General features: G+C 47.2%; 1 protein-coding gene across 1 annotated transcript in view; it reads left to right on the top strand.

Annotated features, from left to right (window-relative positions):
* Positions 1-14,596, top strand: part of LOC311233351 (uncharacterized protein) — a gene marked incomplete at its 3' end in the record, with an annotated part of 51,171 nt that extends 36,575 nt beyond the window's left edge. The window contains exons 3-4 of the mRNA XM_084320326.1: positions 14,353-14,478; positions 14,583-14,596. Coding sequence (XP_084176452.1) covers positions 14,353-14,478; positions 14,583-14,596 — 140 coding nt within the window. The remainder of the gene's footprint in view (positions 1-14,352; positions 14,479-14,582) is intronic.
* Between the last annotated feature and the right edge of the window lie 1,997 nt (positions 14,597-16,593).

Here is a 16,593-nt window from a genome sequence, read left to right as displayed (position 1 = left end):
CGCCTGGAAACGCTCTCGTTCAGTTGCAGAGTGTTCGCGTTCACTAAGGGCTTGCGCTTGGAGTTGCGCGTGAAGGCGCTCTCGTTCCGCTGCAGAGTGTTCGCGCTCGCTTGCTTGTTGCGCCTGGAGGCGCTCTCGTTGTTCGCGCTCGCTCATCTGTTGAGCCTGGAGGCGCTCTCGTTCCATGGCAGAGTGTTCGCGCTCACTTAATTGTTGCGCCCGGAGGCGCTCTCGTTCCACGGCAGAGTGTTCGCGCTCACTAAGGGCTTGCGCTTGGAGTTGCGCGTGGAGGCGCTCTCTTTCCGTGGCGGAGTGTTCGCGCTCACTAAGCGTCTTTGCTTGAAGCCGATCGCGTTCGGTGGAGGCTGTCAGGGTGGCGATCAAGGCTTGCGCCAGTATCTGGTCCGCCTCGCTGGGGGATGACACTGACGGAGGTGATCGGGTGCTGACAGGGCTCGTTGGAGATTTGTTCTCCTGGCGCGCCCCGAGGTCCATCTCCTGGGCGCGTTTCTCTTCTCTTGGTTGTGTGTCGGGTTCTATCCCTGGAGCGCTTTCTTTATCCTGGAGCGCTCCGGGGACTATCCCGGTGACGCTGTCCGGAGGTATAGTCATGTCATGTCCCACCTGGTCCCCCCCGTGAGCTGAGTCAGTTTCGTTTGAACCCACTGGGGTCTCTACTGGCAGGGTCGCCAAGTCGATAGGATTTGACATGCTTTGACTATCCGCTTTATCCGTATTTAACGTCTGTTTAGATAAGCTAGGGAGTAGAACGACAGCGAATTCCTCCAGATAGGGAGGTGGCTGACGTTTGCGCTGCGGGCGTTCTAGCTTGGGAGAGCCGCTTGGGGAGTGTTCACCGCTGGCCATGGTTAATATTAATATTATATTAAATATTACACTGATACCCTCCGGCTCGAAGGACCAATTGTAACTGAGGGGTTACAAAACCCTGACTGTATTAAAGATTGTGATATATTAAACCACTGCTAGTTATGTACTTTAATTACTGGCCAAACAGTACATCAAATATTGATGGTGAACACTCACAAGAACACGGCATTGACACAGAAATTCTATTGGAGGGTTATTTATTATTATTAGGCAACGTTAGGTTACAGATTGAGAATTAGGGTCGCGCTTGTATGGCGAAGAATATACGTAAAGTCAGTCAAGAGCATAAGTCAGAATAGTAGGAATACTATGATGGGTCTAAGCTGACGCCACCTGTGGTACAGTAGCAATTATATAGGGCAACACCGGTACCAACTGGAGACAATGGGTAGAGGAAAGTTCGGGTACTCCGTCTGGGTCAACGAGGAATAAAGAGGCTCCAGGTACAGGAGTCGGTGCTTGTACTCCCTTGATCAGCAGACAAAAGCAATAGTTGTAATCCAAGATGCTCGACAGCATTGACGACAGCTAGCCAGCCCCTTCCAAGAGGCAGGCCCAAGTGGTAATCCTCACGAGGTTAAATCCCAAACGACAGTGGAAATCAACGGTGCTCTTCTCCGGTGGTCACGGTCCCAAAGCAATATAATCCAACCAGAAATGGTTCTGCAATCGCCGGTGCCGATTCTCCTGTGTACATGTCCAACGGTTCTCGCCTAGGACTCCTCGGGTGTGGGCACGTATTTAGGCCACACAGCCTGGATAAGTGCACTAGCTAAAGACACGACGAACCGATGGGTAATGCTACATACGGAAGAACTGTGGCCGCACGATATACAATAAATGATCGACTATTACTTCACATTAGATTAAGTCGAACTCAACGTTACTGCATTAAACTCTGACACTTTAACATTCTATTCGCACGCGGTTCTCAATGCTCTATTTCGATGCAAGGTTGCTCACTTCACTGCACGTTGACTCGTGGTGAAGGGTAAGTAAGGTTTAGGTAAGGGTACTGAATGAACTGAACTACTGCTGTTTACACCTGCGCCGTATTTATACTTAAGTGAATATCTAGTCCCAACCTCAGTTCTTGTCTCGTATTACTACGCAGAATCTGGGCATGTTCTGACATGCCCGGAGTTGCCTTTGAACTTGCCGTTGGGGGCTTGGTCGTTGGCGCCTGGGGCCGCTGTCCAATAGGAGAGCGAATATTACTCTGGTCTGTACGCAGGTAAAGGGATATTCCGTGTATATATAAATAATATACAAAGTATATCAAACGATACATATATATATTCAGTTTAATCTGGCCCTTCACAACAATAGTAACGCGCTGCATTTTTTGGCAGTAACGGTAACAGCGTTATTAAGATTGAAAGAGTAATCCATTAGATTACTTGTTACTGAAAAAACAAACGCTGTTAGTAACGCCGTTCTTTATAACGCCGTTACTCTCATCACTGAGGATAACATCCCTAGTCAAAAAAATGCTATAGGAATCTATACATTTTTGGAACCCTATAGGAATCCTTTAGGATCCCATAGGATTTTGAGACAGTTATATCCTATTGGATTCTTATGGATTATTATGGGTTTGGTTCAAAAAATTTATACAGATTATTATAGGATTCCCATAGCATTTTCTGACTAGGGATAACAAATTAAGCCACAAATACTTGGATCATATGTTCTTTTAACAAGTGTTTTTGTCATGATCTGAACTTTCTGGACAGTCCTCTGGCACCCCCGGGCGGTCTGTTCGCGTTGCTATGGGCCGTCGCCCTTGCCGCCCTTCATATGGACCTTTACGTACTTATATTGTCAAACTGTTGTTGTCCTCATGTATTCTCATTCTGCCACAATGTTGAATCCCTACCTGGCTCAAGACCTGGCTGCCTATTATTAGTTATCACTATGCATTGCCTATGTTCTTGTTCCCTGTGTTGTTATGTTACATCATGTTCCTAGTCTAGCCCTGTCTTCCCATTGTTGTTATGTTACAATGTTTGTTCCTGCCTGTTAGTCTAGTGTCTAGTCTCCCTTGTATTCTTATCCTCTGTTCCCCAGCTGTTCCTGTTTAGCAATCACTGTTTAGTATATATTCTCCCCGCCCCTGTTCTCCAGTGTTGCGTCATTGTTTTGAGATCCCTGTTTACGTGTTTGCTATTTACCGTTCTCCGGGGGTACCCTTCCGTACTCTCCAGTAACCAGCACCTTTCCGTGCATTGTTATTTTCCCCCTGTGACTTGTATATCCTCGTGTCTTGTTCACTAAAAGCTTATTATTGGAACGTCGACTCGTTGCCTCATCTTTCTTACCCTACACACACTGTCCTGCGATTGAATCCTCACCTCTCCTAAACTCCAAATTATCACAGTATGACGCAACCAAACCTGGATTCAGCGGACAATGGGAGAGACCAAGCGAACGACGTATTGCTCACCCTGGAGCGCTTCTTCGAGGGAGACTTCTGCTCTTCATCCTCTTGGGAGAGGATGCAGCTACACTCGCTGCTCTCCTGTGCAAGCGCGACGTGCGGCGCAGAGCAGGCTCCACTGCTCGCGCAATACGACCGCCAGCTGGGAGTGTTGATTCGGACGCGAAGCCACAGCTACCAGCACGCCCTCCTCCACAAGTAAGGCATCTACTGCCACCGCAGCAGTTAGCGTTGGTCCCGCAGCCTTCACTGTCCAGGCTGCTAGCATAGCCGTTAGCCTAGCTTCCACAGCTAGTGCTGCTAGCGTAGCTCGCGCTGCGCGTAGGTCTCGGAGAGCTGGTAGTGCTAGAAAGGCTAGCTTAGCCTCACATGCCAGACCACCGGTGGTTAGCACCTCAGCTAGCCCTACCAGCATAGGCCCCGCGGCCCTCACTAGCCCCGTAGCTAGTAACGCTAGTCCCCGCTCTGTCAACACCGTCCAGGCTACTAGCATAGCCGTTAGCCTAGCTTCCCCAACTAGCACTGCTAGTTCTCGCTCTGTTAACACTGCCCAGACAGCCAGCTCAGGCCCTATAGCTAACAAAGCCTCTGATGCTGGGACCGCCCCGTCGGCCGGCAAGGCTCCTGTGGTTAGCTTAGCCCCTGTAGCGAATGTAGCTTTGGCAGCTACCCCCTTAGCTCTCTCAACTAACACGGGCCCCATAGCTAACAAAGCCTTTGATGCTGGGACCGCCCCGTCGGCCGGCAAGGCCCCTGTGGTTAGCTTAGCCCCTGTAGCTTTGGCAGCTACCCCCTTAGCTCTCTCAACAAACACGGGCCCCATAGCTAACAAAGCCTCCGATGCTGGGACCACCTCGTCGGCCGGCAAGGCCCCTGTGGTTAGCCTAGCTCCCGTAGCTTGCACAGCTAGCAGAACCTCTGCCCCCACAGCTAAGTCAAGGTTTTATTCTGTTAGGAGGCTCAGGGTAGGCTTGTTCTCTACCACTAGCTTACCCCCTCCTGCTACTGTTAGCAAGGCTTATGCAACTGGCAGAACATTTGGTGATAGAGCAGTGATACCTACCTAGCTGCCCTCGCGTGCACAGGCCCTATAGCTAACATAGCCCCAGATGCTGGGACCGCCCCTTCGGCCGGCATGGCCTCCGTGGTTAGCACAGCCCCTGCCGCTAGTGTAGCCTTGGTAGCTACCACCTCAGTCCAGTCCGCTAGAGCCCCGCCTGCTAGCGTAGCACGCACTTCTAGCAGGTCTCAGAAGGCTAGCAAAGCTAAGAAGACTAGCATAGTCCTTCTTGCTAGGGTAACTCCTACTGCTAGCACCTTAGCCCCTCCTGCTAGTGTAGCATCTACAGCTAGCACCTTAGCCCCTCCTGCTAGTATAGCATCTACAGCTAGCACCATAGCCCTTCCTGCTAGTGTGGCATCTACAGCTAGCACCATAGCCCTCTCTGCTAGTATATGTAAATGTAGCATAGCGTCCCCTACTGGTCCCGTAGGCCCCCTCTGGGATAGGTTTCATGAGGCACATTCCCTGCTACAAGGGTTCTTGGGTAATTATTCTCTGGCCTGCAGTCGGGAGGAGCGAAGGAACACTTATCGCCTGGTGATCTCCATGATGAAGTGGAGTCCTGGAAGAGCATGCAAACTCCGGTTACCGGCCGGGAACATGTTTAGGGTGCTCTTCCAGGATCCCAACTCCCCAGCCGACTGCCAAGCTGCTAACCCTGTCAGGCCCTTAGCAGTTAGCAAGGCATCTGCACCTAGCTTAGCCCCTGCTAGCTTACTCCAGATCACCTATGTAGCCTCTGTAGCTGGTGCCTTAGCTCTTCCTGCTAGTATACCCTCTACAGCTAGCACATCCCCCACTGCTAGCAGACTCTCTGCAGCTAGTACTGCTCCTGCACTTAGCTTAGCCCCTGCTAGCTTACTCCAGATTGCCTATGTAGCCTCTACCACCAGCATGTCTCCCACTGCTAGGACAGCCCCTTCAGCTAGCAAGGTCAGTTTCCCCACTGCTAGGACTGCCCCTTCAGCTAGCAAGGTCAGTTTCCCCACTGCTAGGACTGCCCCTTCAGCTAGCAAGGTCAGTTTCCCCACTGCTAGGACTGCCCCTTCAGCTAGCAAGGTCAGTTTCCCCACTGCTAGGACTGCCCCTTCAGCTAGCAAGGTCAGTTTCCCCACTGCTAGGACTGCCCCTTCAGCTAGCAAGGTCAGTCTCCCCACTGCTAGGACTGCCCCTTCAGCTAGCAATGTCAGTCTCCCCACTGCTAGGACTGCCCCTTCAGCTAGCAAGGTCAGTCTCCCCACTGCTAGGACTGCCCCTTCAGCTAGCAAGGTCAGTCTCCCCGCTTCTAGGACTGCCTCTTCAGCTAGCAAGGTCAGTTTCCCTGGAGACGCCCCGTCGGCTAACCCCACAGTCTCATCCGCTAGAGCCCCTGCTGCTAGCATTACCCAGGTAGCTAACCCAGTCTCTACTTCCAGTTTAGCCCCTGCTAGAGCAGCTCTAGCTGCCCCTGTTCCTCCGGCTCCCGGGGAGACCCTGACGTCTAGTCCGGGTCCTGCTCCTGTCCCCGGGGAGTCTCCTAGTCCCGGCTCCTCGTCTGGTCCAGCCCTGCGCCATGGTCTACGCCGCGGTCTGCACAGAGGTTGATCTGCACCTGGAGAGTCGTCTGGTCCAGCCCTGCGCCGTGGTCTACGCCGTGGTCTGCACCGAGGTTGATCTGCACCTGGAGAGTCGTCTGGTCCAGCCCTGCGCCGTGGTCGACGCCGTGGTCAACGCCGAGGTCTGCACCGAGGTCGATCTGCACCTGGAGAGTTGTCTGGTCCAGCCCTGCGCCGTGGTCTATGCCATGGTCGATGCCGTAATCAACGCAGAGGTCTGCACCGAGGTCAATCTGCACCTGGAGAGTCGTCTGGTCCAGCCCTACGCCATGGTCGACACCGTGGTCAACGCTGAGGTCTGCGCCGAGGTCTACGCCAGGAGGGGCCCCCATCCGGGGTCCCGCGCCCGGTCCCAAGATCTCCACCTGGAGTGGTCCCCGTCCGGGGTCCTGCTCTGGAGTTGTTGCCCTCGCCCCTTTGTTCCGGGCCTCCTCACCGGTAGGGATGGGAATCGAAAACCAATGGGAACCGGTTCCTAATTGGCCGATGCCTGGAACCGTGTGCCTCCCGTGACTTTCGATTCCCTTATCGCTGCCAGGTTTTCAAAACAACGTTAGCGTTAGCATGTAGCCATGGCAGACTTATTTGATTCCTTAAGGGCTCGAAATTGCCTGGATTTTGGTAATATGCTCCCGAAATGCTCCCGCTGTTTGGCTACTTCTATGTGCAGTGAAAACTACTTGAATGCTTTAGAACCTAGTAATTGATTTAGGTCAGGGTGAGCTAAAATTAGCCGCGGAGCTAACGCTATTTAACGTGAGCTAACGCTATTTAATCAAGCTCACAAAGAGAGATAAACAGCTGACAGCGGATAGTACAGGTACAAATACAATAAAGCAGCAGGTGGGGGCTGTTGTGTAAACCTTGTACTCTTTAGTTCACATATAATAAGAGCCGCAGTGTTTGTTTACAAGTCTACACTGTAAACCATGGTGGTGCAACATACAAATGTGTCCGTGTAGCAACACAAGCCAATACCTTAGGACAGGGGCCCGGGGAGGGAGCTCTGTCTCTGTCTGTGTGTCTGTGTGTGTGTGTGTGTGTGTGAGACAGAAGTCGGAGGAATAACGACCTGTTATTCAATAGATTAAATTAGTTTAAGAATAAAAAAATAAATACATTTTAAGAGAATCTCAAATACATTATTTTATTTAAGTGTAGACTATAGTTAATGTTTTATTTTTTACAGTTTTTGTATTTTTCTGACATGGGGGCTCAACAATAAATGACAATCAGAAATGTCAAGTTGCATGTTGTTATTCTAACCAGCTTAGACCCCTACGCTCTGCATCTTCTGGCTGCCTCAGACCTACTCCTATCCAAGCTCCGGGAGGGTTATCAAAGAGAAGTCGCCTATTCTCAGTCCTTGCCCCACAATGGTGGAATGAACTACCCACCCCAGTTAGGACAGCCGAATCACGTCCAATCTTTCGCCGTCGACTAAAGACGCACTTCTTCAACCATTATCTGAATAAAAAAAAATATATCTAACCCTAACTAACCGTACTGTCATGCACTTGTCCTAATAAACTAACCTACACTGTAGCACTTGGATAAAAGCGTCAGCTAAATGTAAATGTAGTTCTGTTGCATTTCCAATTTATTTATGTAAATTATAAATTGATCAGGTATCGATAAGGGTATCGATAAAGAATCGAATCGATAAGCAGAATCGATAATGGAATCGTATCGATAAAATCCTATCAATTCCCATCCCTACTCACCGGGCCCCTGTCCCAGTGCCCGGCCTCCGCCATTGGGCTCCTGTCCCCGTCTCCAGCCCCCCTCTCCGGGCCTCTGTCCCTGTCTCCAGCCCCCCTCTCCGGGCCCCTGTCCCCGTCTCCAGCCCCCCTCTCCGGGCCTCTGCCCCTGTCTCCAGCCCCTCTCACCGGGCTCCTGTCCCCGTCTCCAGCCTCCCTCACCGGGTCCCTGTCCCCGTCTCCAGCCCCCCTCACCGGTCCTCTGTCCCCGTCTCCAGCGCCCCTCTCCGGGCCTCTGTCCCTGTCTCCAGCCCCCCTCACCGGGCCCCTGTCCCCGTCTCCAGCCCCCCTCACCGGTCCTCTGTCCCCGTCTCCAGCCCCCCTCTCCGGGCCTCTGTCCCTGTCTCCAGCCCCCCTTACCGGGCTCCTGTCCCCGTCTCCAGCCCCCCTCACCGGGTCCCTATCCCCGTCTCCAGCCCCCCTCTCCGGGCCTCTGTCCCTGTCTCCGGCCCCCCTCTCCGGGCCTCTGTCCCTGTCTCTAGCCCGCCTCTCCGGGCCTCGATCTCTGTCCCCCTCTCTGGTGCCCCTGGTCCTGTGCCCTGTGCGCCCTTCTCCGGGCTCCCCTCTGGTCCTGTTCCCCGGTCCCCCTACTGCTGGGCCCCTCCTGGGTTCTTTTTTCCGCCCCCCCCCCCCCCCCCCCAGCTCCTGTTTTCCGTGTCCTCGCCCCCAGTTGTTTCTGGGGTCTCTGCCCTTCGCCCTGCCTGTTCCGGGTCGATCTTGTGGGTCGTCTGGGAGTCTCCCCTTCGGGGGGGGGGGGGGGGGGGGTACTGTCATGATCTGAACTTTCTGGACAGTCCTCTGGCATCCCCGGGCCGTCTGTTCGCGGTGCTACGGGCCGTCGCCCTTGCCGCCCTTCATATGGACCTTTACGTACTTATATTGTCAAATCTGTTGTTGTCCTCATGTATTCTCATTCTGTCACAATGTTGAATCCCTACCTGGCTCAAGACCTGGCTGCCTATTATTAGTTATCACTATGCATTGCCTATGTTCTTGTTCCCTGTGTTGTTATGTTACATCATGTTCTTGATTGATTGTTCCTAGTCTAGCCCTGTCTTCCCATTGTTGTTTGTTCCTGCCTGTTAGTCTAGTGTATAGTCTCCCTTGTATTCTTATCCTCTGTTCCCCAGCTGTTCCTGTTTAGCAATCACTGTTTAGTATATATTCTCCCCGCCCCTGTTCTCCAGTGTTGCGTCATTGTTTTGAGATCCCTGTTTACGTGTTTGCTATTTACCGTTCTCCGGGGGTACCCTTCCGTACTCTCCAGTAACCAGCACCTTTCTGTGTATTGTTATTTTCCCCCCGTGACTTGTATCCTTGTGTCTTGTTCACTAAAAGCTTATTATTGGAACGTCGACTCGTTGCCTCATCTTTCTTACCCTACACACTGTCCTGCGATTGAATCCTCACCTCTCCTAAACTCCAAATTATCACAGTTTTAGTGCACAGGCGCTTCCAGTGAGTTCAAACCTCAGTCGGAAAAGCAGAACATTTTATGATATTTTTTTCTAGTTATTCTTAAAGAGAATCACACATTCCATTATTCTATGGATAGTAAAAAACGCACTGCAGAAAGTACAGAAAACAATGAAAATTTAATTTAATGTATAGTGCAACATTAACTGAGCTTTAAAGTGAAAAGAGCAGCTTTATTGGTCAAGATTGCAGAAATTATTACTAAGCACCCATAAAAAGAATGCATAAATCAATATACAGTATATACAGTATATATATATAGATTCATATATTATTATTATAGTAATTGGCTATCATACTGCAATATAAACTGAGCTTTATAGTAGGGCTGGGTGATATATCGAGTATACTCTGATGTATCGCGGCTTGTTCTACATGAGATGTAGTAAATTACTATATCGTGAACATCAAGTATAATGTTGTCACGTTGCGGCTGAGATGAGACTTGCTTTAGCGCAGAGCTTTCCTCATTTCATTATAGACGCAGACCAGCACAGACCTTTAATGACATGCAATTTAATTGACGCGAGCAATGGGCTAACGTTAGCTGCTAACTAAGTTATCCCACATAACTAGGCTAAGCTAACTAGCGTTAGCTGCTAACCCTGGAAACGCTCAAAGCGGACTCCACGACACTAGTTCCATTCGTGAGGAAAAGGGGTGGGGTAATATTGATGAGGCTTGACAACAGAAGTTCAAACATAACTTCATATTTATTGGTTATTTGTTTCTTTATATCGGGCATCCAGTTTGCATCACCGTGTGTTCAACTTCTTGTGTTGACATTCGAGTGTGACATCATCACATACGGCAGCTTGACGCTCAAAACGCAAACCTACAAAACCCGGGGGGGGGCTGGCTCTCTCGCGCGTTCTCGCTCTAAAGTAGCCAAACGTTACAGTATAAATACTAACTGGATAGTTGATGATATAAACATTTAATTTCATTATCTGAAATATTCTAAAATCATTAAGTCTGCTATAAGCCATTATCCCTTTGTGTGTGATTATTATTTTCTCAGTGTGTATATATACTGTGCAAAAGTGTTAGGCACCCAAGAGTTTTTATATAAATAGTCTTAGATGTAAATACATAGTCAGTAGTACATTTTCATTAAATAATTTTTTAAAGCATCTTCATGGTTTAATAATGCAAACATATGTTGCAGGGACTTATTATAATAATCATATTGGCGTGACTGTATGCATCAAAGGGTTAAATCAAGCATTTTTAAGTGCTTTAGAGGAAATGATAAAAACAATTAGAAAAACTTTTTTTTAATGCAGTCTGGCCACTGAACATAGAAGCAGGCCAGGCCAGTGTTTCTGGTTGCAGCGGTGCAATAGTTAGATAACCTAGGTGGGGAACAACCAGGAGATCACTGCAACTCACACAAGTTGGAGAACCATCTCTCTTTCTCTCTTTTTCTTGCTCACACACACACACACAAAGGGAGCCGCAGAATGCAGGAAATTAAAGGAAAACTCCCAACATTTTGGGAAATTAGCTTATTTGGCATCTACCCTGGAGTTAGACAAGAAGATACATACCCTTTTTCTTCTCTGTGTATGCAGTAGGAGTAGGAAGACACGCACCATTAACCTAGCTTAGCGTCAGTCACTGGAAGTAGGTTCCTCCATTAGCCTAGTTCCAAACGTCTTCCTACTCCTACTGCATGCACAGAGAAGAAAAAGGTATGTATCTTCTTGTCTAACTCCAGGGTAGATGGGAAATAAGCTAATTTCCCAAAATGTTGGAGTTTTCCTTTAAGTCTTTGTAACAGAAATGTCCTGGTGGGCAGGGCTGTACGTTAACTTTTTTTGCACATAGCACTGGTGCTACAGAGGTTGATAGTTTTGTAGCACTGGCCAAAATCTTGTAGCACAAGTATAAAACGTGTTATATTTCAGTCACAAATGTGCCTATTGTATTTGTGTTATTTAGTTGCAGTCAGGGAACAAACTTAACTTTTTGACTTACCAGCCATTTGGCTGGTAGATTTAAAAAAGGCAGATTTTTTACCAGCCAAAAATTATAAATTGCTTTTTAGTATATCGCCATGTGTTATTATTACTATAATACTCTCATGTGCTATTTTCAATTAATATCATAAACAACATAAGGAATATTAGCATAATTTTGAGTGGACTGAAGGAATGAGTCAGCGTTAATAGTTTTAAATGCAAATAATTTATTGAAACATAGAAGTGGGGTCGGTTGGGACACACACACACAATGGGGGACCCTGATGTAAACAAGACGAAAGTCTTTCTCTGGTCTGCATCCCCTTAACAATTGTGTGTATTGAGCCGTACTGTATTGTACCCATTCTGCAATCTGTTAAATAAAGTTTTCATTCATTCACACTGTTTCAACTCACCACCCCCGCATCATATTGTAGTCTAGTCTGTCTTCAAACTTCCACTCCTCTCGACACACACACACACACACACCCTTTCCCCAGTCCACACTGGCTCTAATTCTCTATGGCTCTGCCTCTGATCAGGATTAGCTTGTTAGCTTATGCTAATGTAACGTTAATTTCGGGCGATGTGGGCATAAAGGAATGGCGACGATGCCAATCGTGTTAGATGCATTTGACCCGTTGTGAGAAAAAAAAACACCACAGACTTATTTCGGATCGCAAAATAGCCGCAGTCTGCTGTGCAGCTCCGCTCCGCTCGGCTGAGAGCAGAAGGCAGAAGCACGGTCTGGGGCGGATATGACATCACGGAGTTGCTATGGTTTTTTTAAAAATAAGAGTATCATATGAACCTGACTGTTGCTAGCTGCCGGAGCCCAGATATATCATGACTGGAACTGCGCTTAGGCGGAAATTAGACCTGTGACAGGATTTTCAAAATAAGAGTATCAATATGAACCGAATGCCTATCGCACCAGTGCTACTGAAGTAAATCCATTCATCGCACAGACCGCTGTTGCTGTAGCACGTGCGATATATATGTCGCACTGTACAGCCCTGCTGGTGGGGGACCCCCCGCTTAAAAAGTGGCCTGACTGGGGCTATATTTCGCACTATATTTCCTGGCCTGAATGATTTCCCCAGTCCGGCCCTGGTTAAAAGCCTCCAATGCTTATTAGTGTGTGTGCGTTTGAACGTTTGCATGTTTCAACCATACATTTCCAATTATAATATTTTTTTTTAGTAATTATATATATATATATTTTTTAGCTCTTATAATAGTGGAAGTCGCGGCTCTCTGACACAGTTATTTTGGGGGTCGCGGCCTGACAACTTTGGGAACCCCTGGTGTAGCCTATAGTGTATACTAGTAGTGTAGCCTATAGTGTAGACCTGATACTGATACTAATACTAATAAAAAAGAGTATTGAACCGTTTTTAACAGCTGGGTATCGAGATACCATTCTAGTATTTGTATCATGCAACACTAGTAAAGACATTTATTTTGACATTCTGATTTAAGAACTTTCGAAATAAAAGTTAATTGATCTGACTGCTTGTATTAATTGATGAAGTCGCCATGTGCAGTAATATAGATTATAAAATACATCGTAGAATCGAATAGAATCGTGGACAGCTGAATCGTAATCGAATCGTGAGGCCAGTGAAAATTCACAGCTCTAATTCCAAACCCTGGGGCTTATATTCTTTATACAGTAAGGTCCATAAATATTTGGACATTGACACAATTTTTCACAATTCTGGCTCTGTACAACACCACAATGGACTTGAAATTAAATCAAGGTGTGCTTCAAGTGCAGACTTTCAGCTTTCTTTTGAGGGTATTCACCAAATCAGGTGAACAGTGTAGGAGTTTCTACATGTGCCCCAACTCAAGTAAAAAAGGTAATTGGTCAAGCTAACAATCCATAAGTATTTCAGATATCCATAGTTCCCTCGTTTAGTTTGGAGAACCTCAAGTCTCACTTTGTTTGTTTACATTTTCACCTCCTGACAACATCTGATCAACCTCTAAGGTCATGTCCAGACTAAACCGATTTCGGTCATATCAGGCAAAGTATTTGATCGTTTGCACCTTTCATCCACACGGAACTGCGTTCTGGCAGCCTGAAGACGCTACTTTCTGAGACCGGCTTCCAGAGTGCACAATTCTGAAGACGCTCCCCTTTTGTCACCATCTTTACAAGCGATACGTGTCTTCTCCTGAACCGATGACGCAATAGCCCACCTATCCCTTAACCCGCATGTGCAAACTCAGCCAAACATCACCAACCACCCTCGACAACAGATTGACATCTCCCTTACAGTGTTACAGAAGCTATTGAGCTTGATCGGGCTTTTACAGCTAAATGTACTTTTTCTGAAAACCCAAGTAGTAGCCAAGCACATACTGTTCCATAGCATACCCCTTCAGTTGATCATGACAAATCCTCTCTTACCTTGACGATTAAAAAGCCTCCATCATTTGGTAAATAGTATCCCCAAGGCATGGTGTTGAGCTGTAGCCAGCAAGCTATGCTATGCTATCAACATTAGCTAAATAGCTAACCAACTAAATACAATAGGCCTGAGACCTGTATCCTGAGGTAACGTTAAATACAGACAACGTTTGCTAGTCGAAAGGACTGGACACAGGTACAAGTTAAACAACAATAAATTACTTTAATACAACACAGGTAGTTTGAGCCGCGGTCTCTCTCTCCCTCTCTCTCTCTCTCTCTCTCTCTTTCCACTCCAGAATGTACGTTGCGCCGCGGTGTGTGTCTCTGGAAAACTAGGTCGGCTCAAAAGCACAAAACCGGACAGCACAACAACACTTCCGGTCTGGGGTTTTCAAAATAAAAGAGCGACGTCTAAAACAGGAAACACATTTATTTTGTAAATTTGTGGCACGCACTTATTATCTTGAGACGTTTTCGTTTTTACGGAAACCTTTTTTTAAATGAAAACGAAACAAACGAAAAAGATCAAAATTGTGTTAGTCTGGATGAGGCCTAAGTTGTGATTGACAGCGTGATGAGGACATGTCCTCACTATTAAATAGGCTCATTTTGTAGCCAAGCAGTAATTGATTGAAAGCACTTGTGTTTTTACTCTCAGTTGCAGAGTTTCACTTAATGCTGAAAGGTTATCTACTGTATCTTTATGTTTGTTACTCATATTATTATTATTCCTCCCTCCAGACCCCCCACAGCTCCCTGTGTGTAAAGAGGAGGTTCCCCCTGAGCAGCAGGAGAGGAGCCCCAGACTGGGCCAAGAGGAGTCAGAGCCCCTGCAGATTAAAGAAGAACAGGAGGAACTCTGGATCAGTCAGGATGGAGAGCAGCTTCAAGGTCTGGAGGAGGCTGATATCATAAAGTCCACATTCAATCCTGTCTCTGTGAAATGTGAGCATGATGATGATAAACCTCAGTCCTCATGGTTTAACCAAACCCAGGACCCAGAGTCCCTACAGATTAAAGATGAACTACATCAAGGGCTGGAAGAAGCTGGTGGCTCAGGGATCACAAGACACCCAGTGAAATGTGAAGATGGTCAAGAGAACGCTCAGCCCTTCCAGCCTCTTCAAACCCAGAGGGAGAGAAACAGAGAAGCTTACTCTTTACCCAGCACCTCAACTAAACTGATGAAAACAGAACCTGATGGAGAGGACTGTAGAGTATCAGAACCAGACTGTAACTTAGATCCAGCTGGTGACTTAGAACCAACTAGAGATAGCCAGCCCCTTTCTTCTGACTGTTCTCTAATTGAGACTGAAGACCGTGATGATAAACGTTCTGAAAATGAGACTGACGACAGTGATGGAACTGAGACTGTTGACAGTGATGATGAGAGTTCTGGAACTGAGACTGATGACGGTGATGAATGGAAGGAGAGTGGAGGACCAGGTTTGATGACTTTGAAACCAAAGAAGACACAGAAAATACGAAGTAGTCCTGGCTTCAGCAAGAAGGGACATCTGAAGAGACGCATAAGTCATACTGGAGAGAATAAACTACAGACAAGTCTCTTGGAAATCCCGCTCAAGAGATTGTCAGCGGTAAGATGGGGAAGAAAATATTATAATTGGGAGTTGTTTTTCAAAATCCATTTGCAGATTTTATATAAACTTTTACATGATAAAAATATAGATATACTGTATATTCTTGGCTGGGTCTTGCTTAACTAAGCTTGCCTAGTCTTGTTCTTGGCTGGGTCTTGCTTAACTAAGCTTGCCTAGTCTTGTTCTTGGCTGTGTTTTGCTTAATTAGACTTGCCGAGTCTCGTTCTTGGCTGGGTCTTGCTTAACTAGGCTTGCCTAATCTTGTTCTTGGCTGGGTCTCGCTTAACTAGACTTGCCTAGTCTCGTTCTTGGCTGGGTCTTGCTTAACTTGACTTGCCTAGTCTTGTTCCTGGCTGAGTTGGCTTGACTGGGTGTCTGTCTGTAGCCTACTGTCAGCGAGAGAGAGAGAGGTGTGGAGAGAGAGACACTCTAACCAAACACAGTTTAGTTTGCGCTGCAGATTAAAGTAGACACTTTGATAGTGGGATGTACAATGTGCCCCTGTTGTGTACCTTTTCTGTACCAAATCTCAGACGAAAACCCTGCTCAGACTAGTGTGAGTAAAACCCTTCTCAGAGAGATTCGTGTTGGATTATTCCTGATTCTTGGACGATTAGTCAGTTAGCTAAGATACATCCAAATAAATCAAGCAAATCAATACAAAATTTAGATTGTGGGTGAGGCATCATCTAGCCATAATATCTGTTCTAGTGAGTGTAAACACTTCTACTTTTAACAATACAAGTCAGGGTTCTGAAGTGGTGTTTTGACTTTTGTGTCAGAGAGAATTAGAAAATTAGATTAGATTAGATTCACTTTATTGTCATTACACAGTACAAGACAGTGCAACGAGATTTTGTATGTCTAATCAGGATGTGACAGTCAGTCAGTTGCATATAAAACACAAAACTGTACAGTAAAGTACAATGGTTAGCACAATGTGAAATGGTGAGAATACAAAATATAATACAAAATAATCATTAAAATAAAGTCTACATAAGCTATGGCTATATATACAGTGAGGTGCAGTGGGCTATGTAGAGTTTTGATTCACAAGTCTGACAGCTGAGGGGAAGAAACTATTCGTGGTCCTGTTGGTTCTGCCTGGGAGGCTGCGATAGCGTGCCCCAGAGCGAGTACCATGTTGAACAGTTGGGTGAACAGTCCATGGTTGGGGTGAGAAGCGTCTTTGATGATGTTCTGTGCTCTCCGTGAGCACCGCTTCTCATAGATTGATGAGATGGGGGGGGGGGGTCTTGGTGATGCGTTGGCCTATTTTCGCTACCCTCTGCAGTGATTTCCGGTCCTTAATGGTGCAGTTGCCGTACCAGACTGAGATGCAGGTGGTGAGGATGCTCTCAATCGTACAGCGATAAAAGTT

This window comes from Notolepis coatsorum (assembly GCF_963971535.1).
Source record: "Notolepis coatsorum genome assembly, chromosome: 8".
NCBI lineage: Eukaryota > Metazoa > Chordata > Actinopteri > Aulopiformes > Paralepididae > Notolepis > Notolepis coatsorum.
The sequence above is the reverse complement of the archived record's forward strand: the minus strand, read 5'-3'. Positions and strand labels throughout refer to the sequence as shown.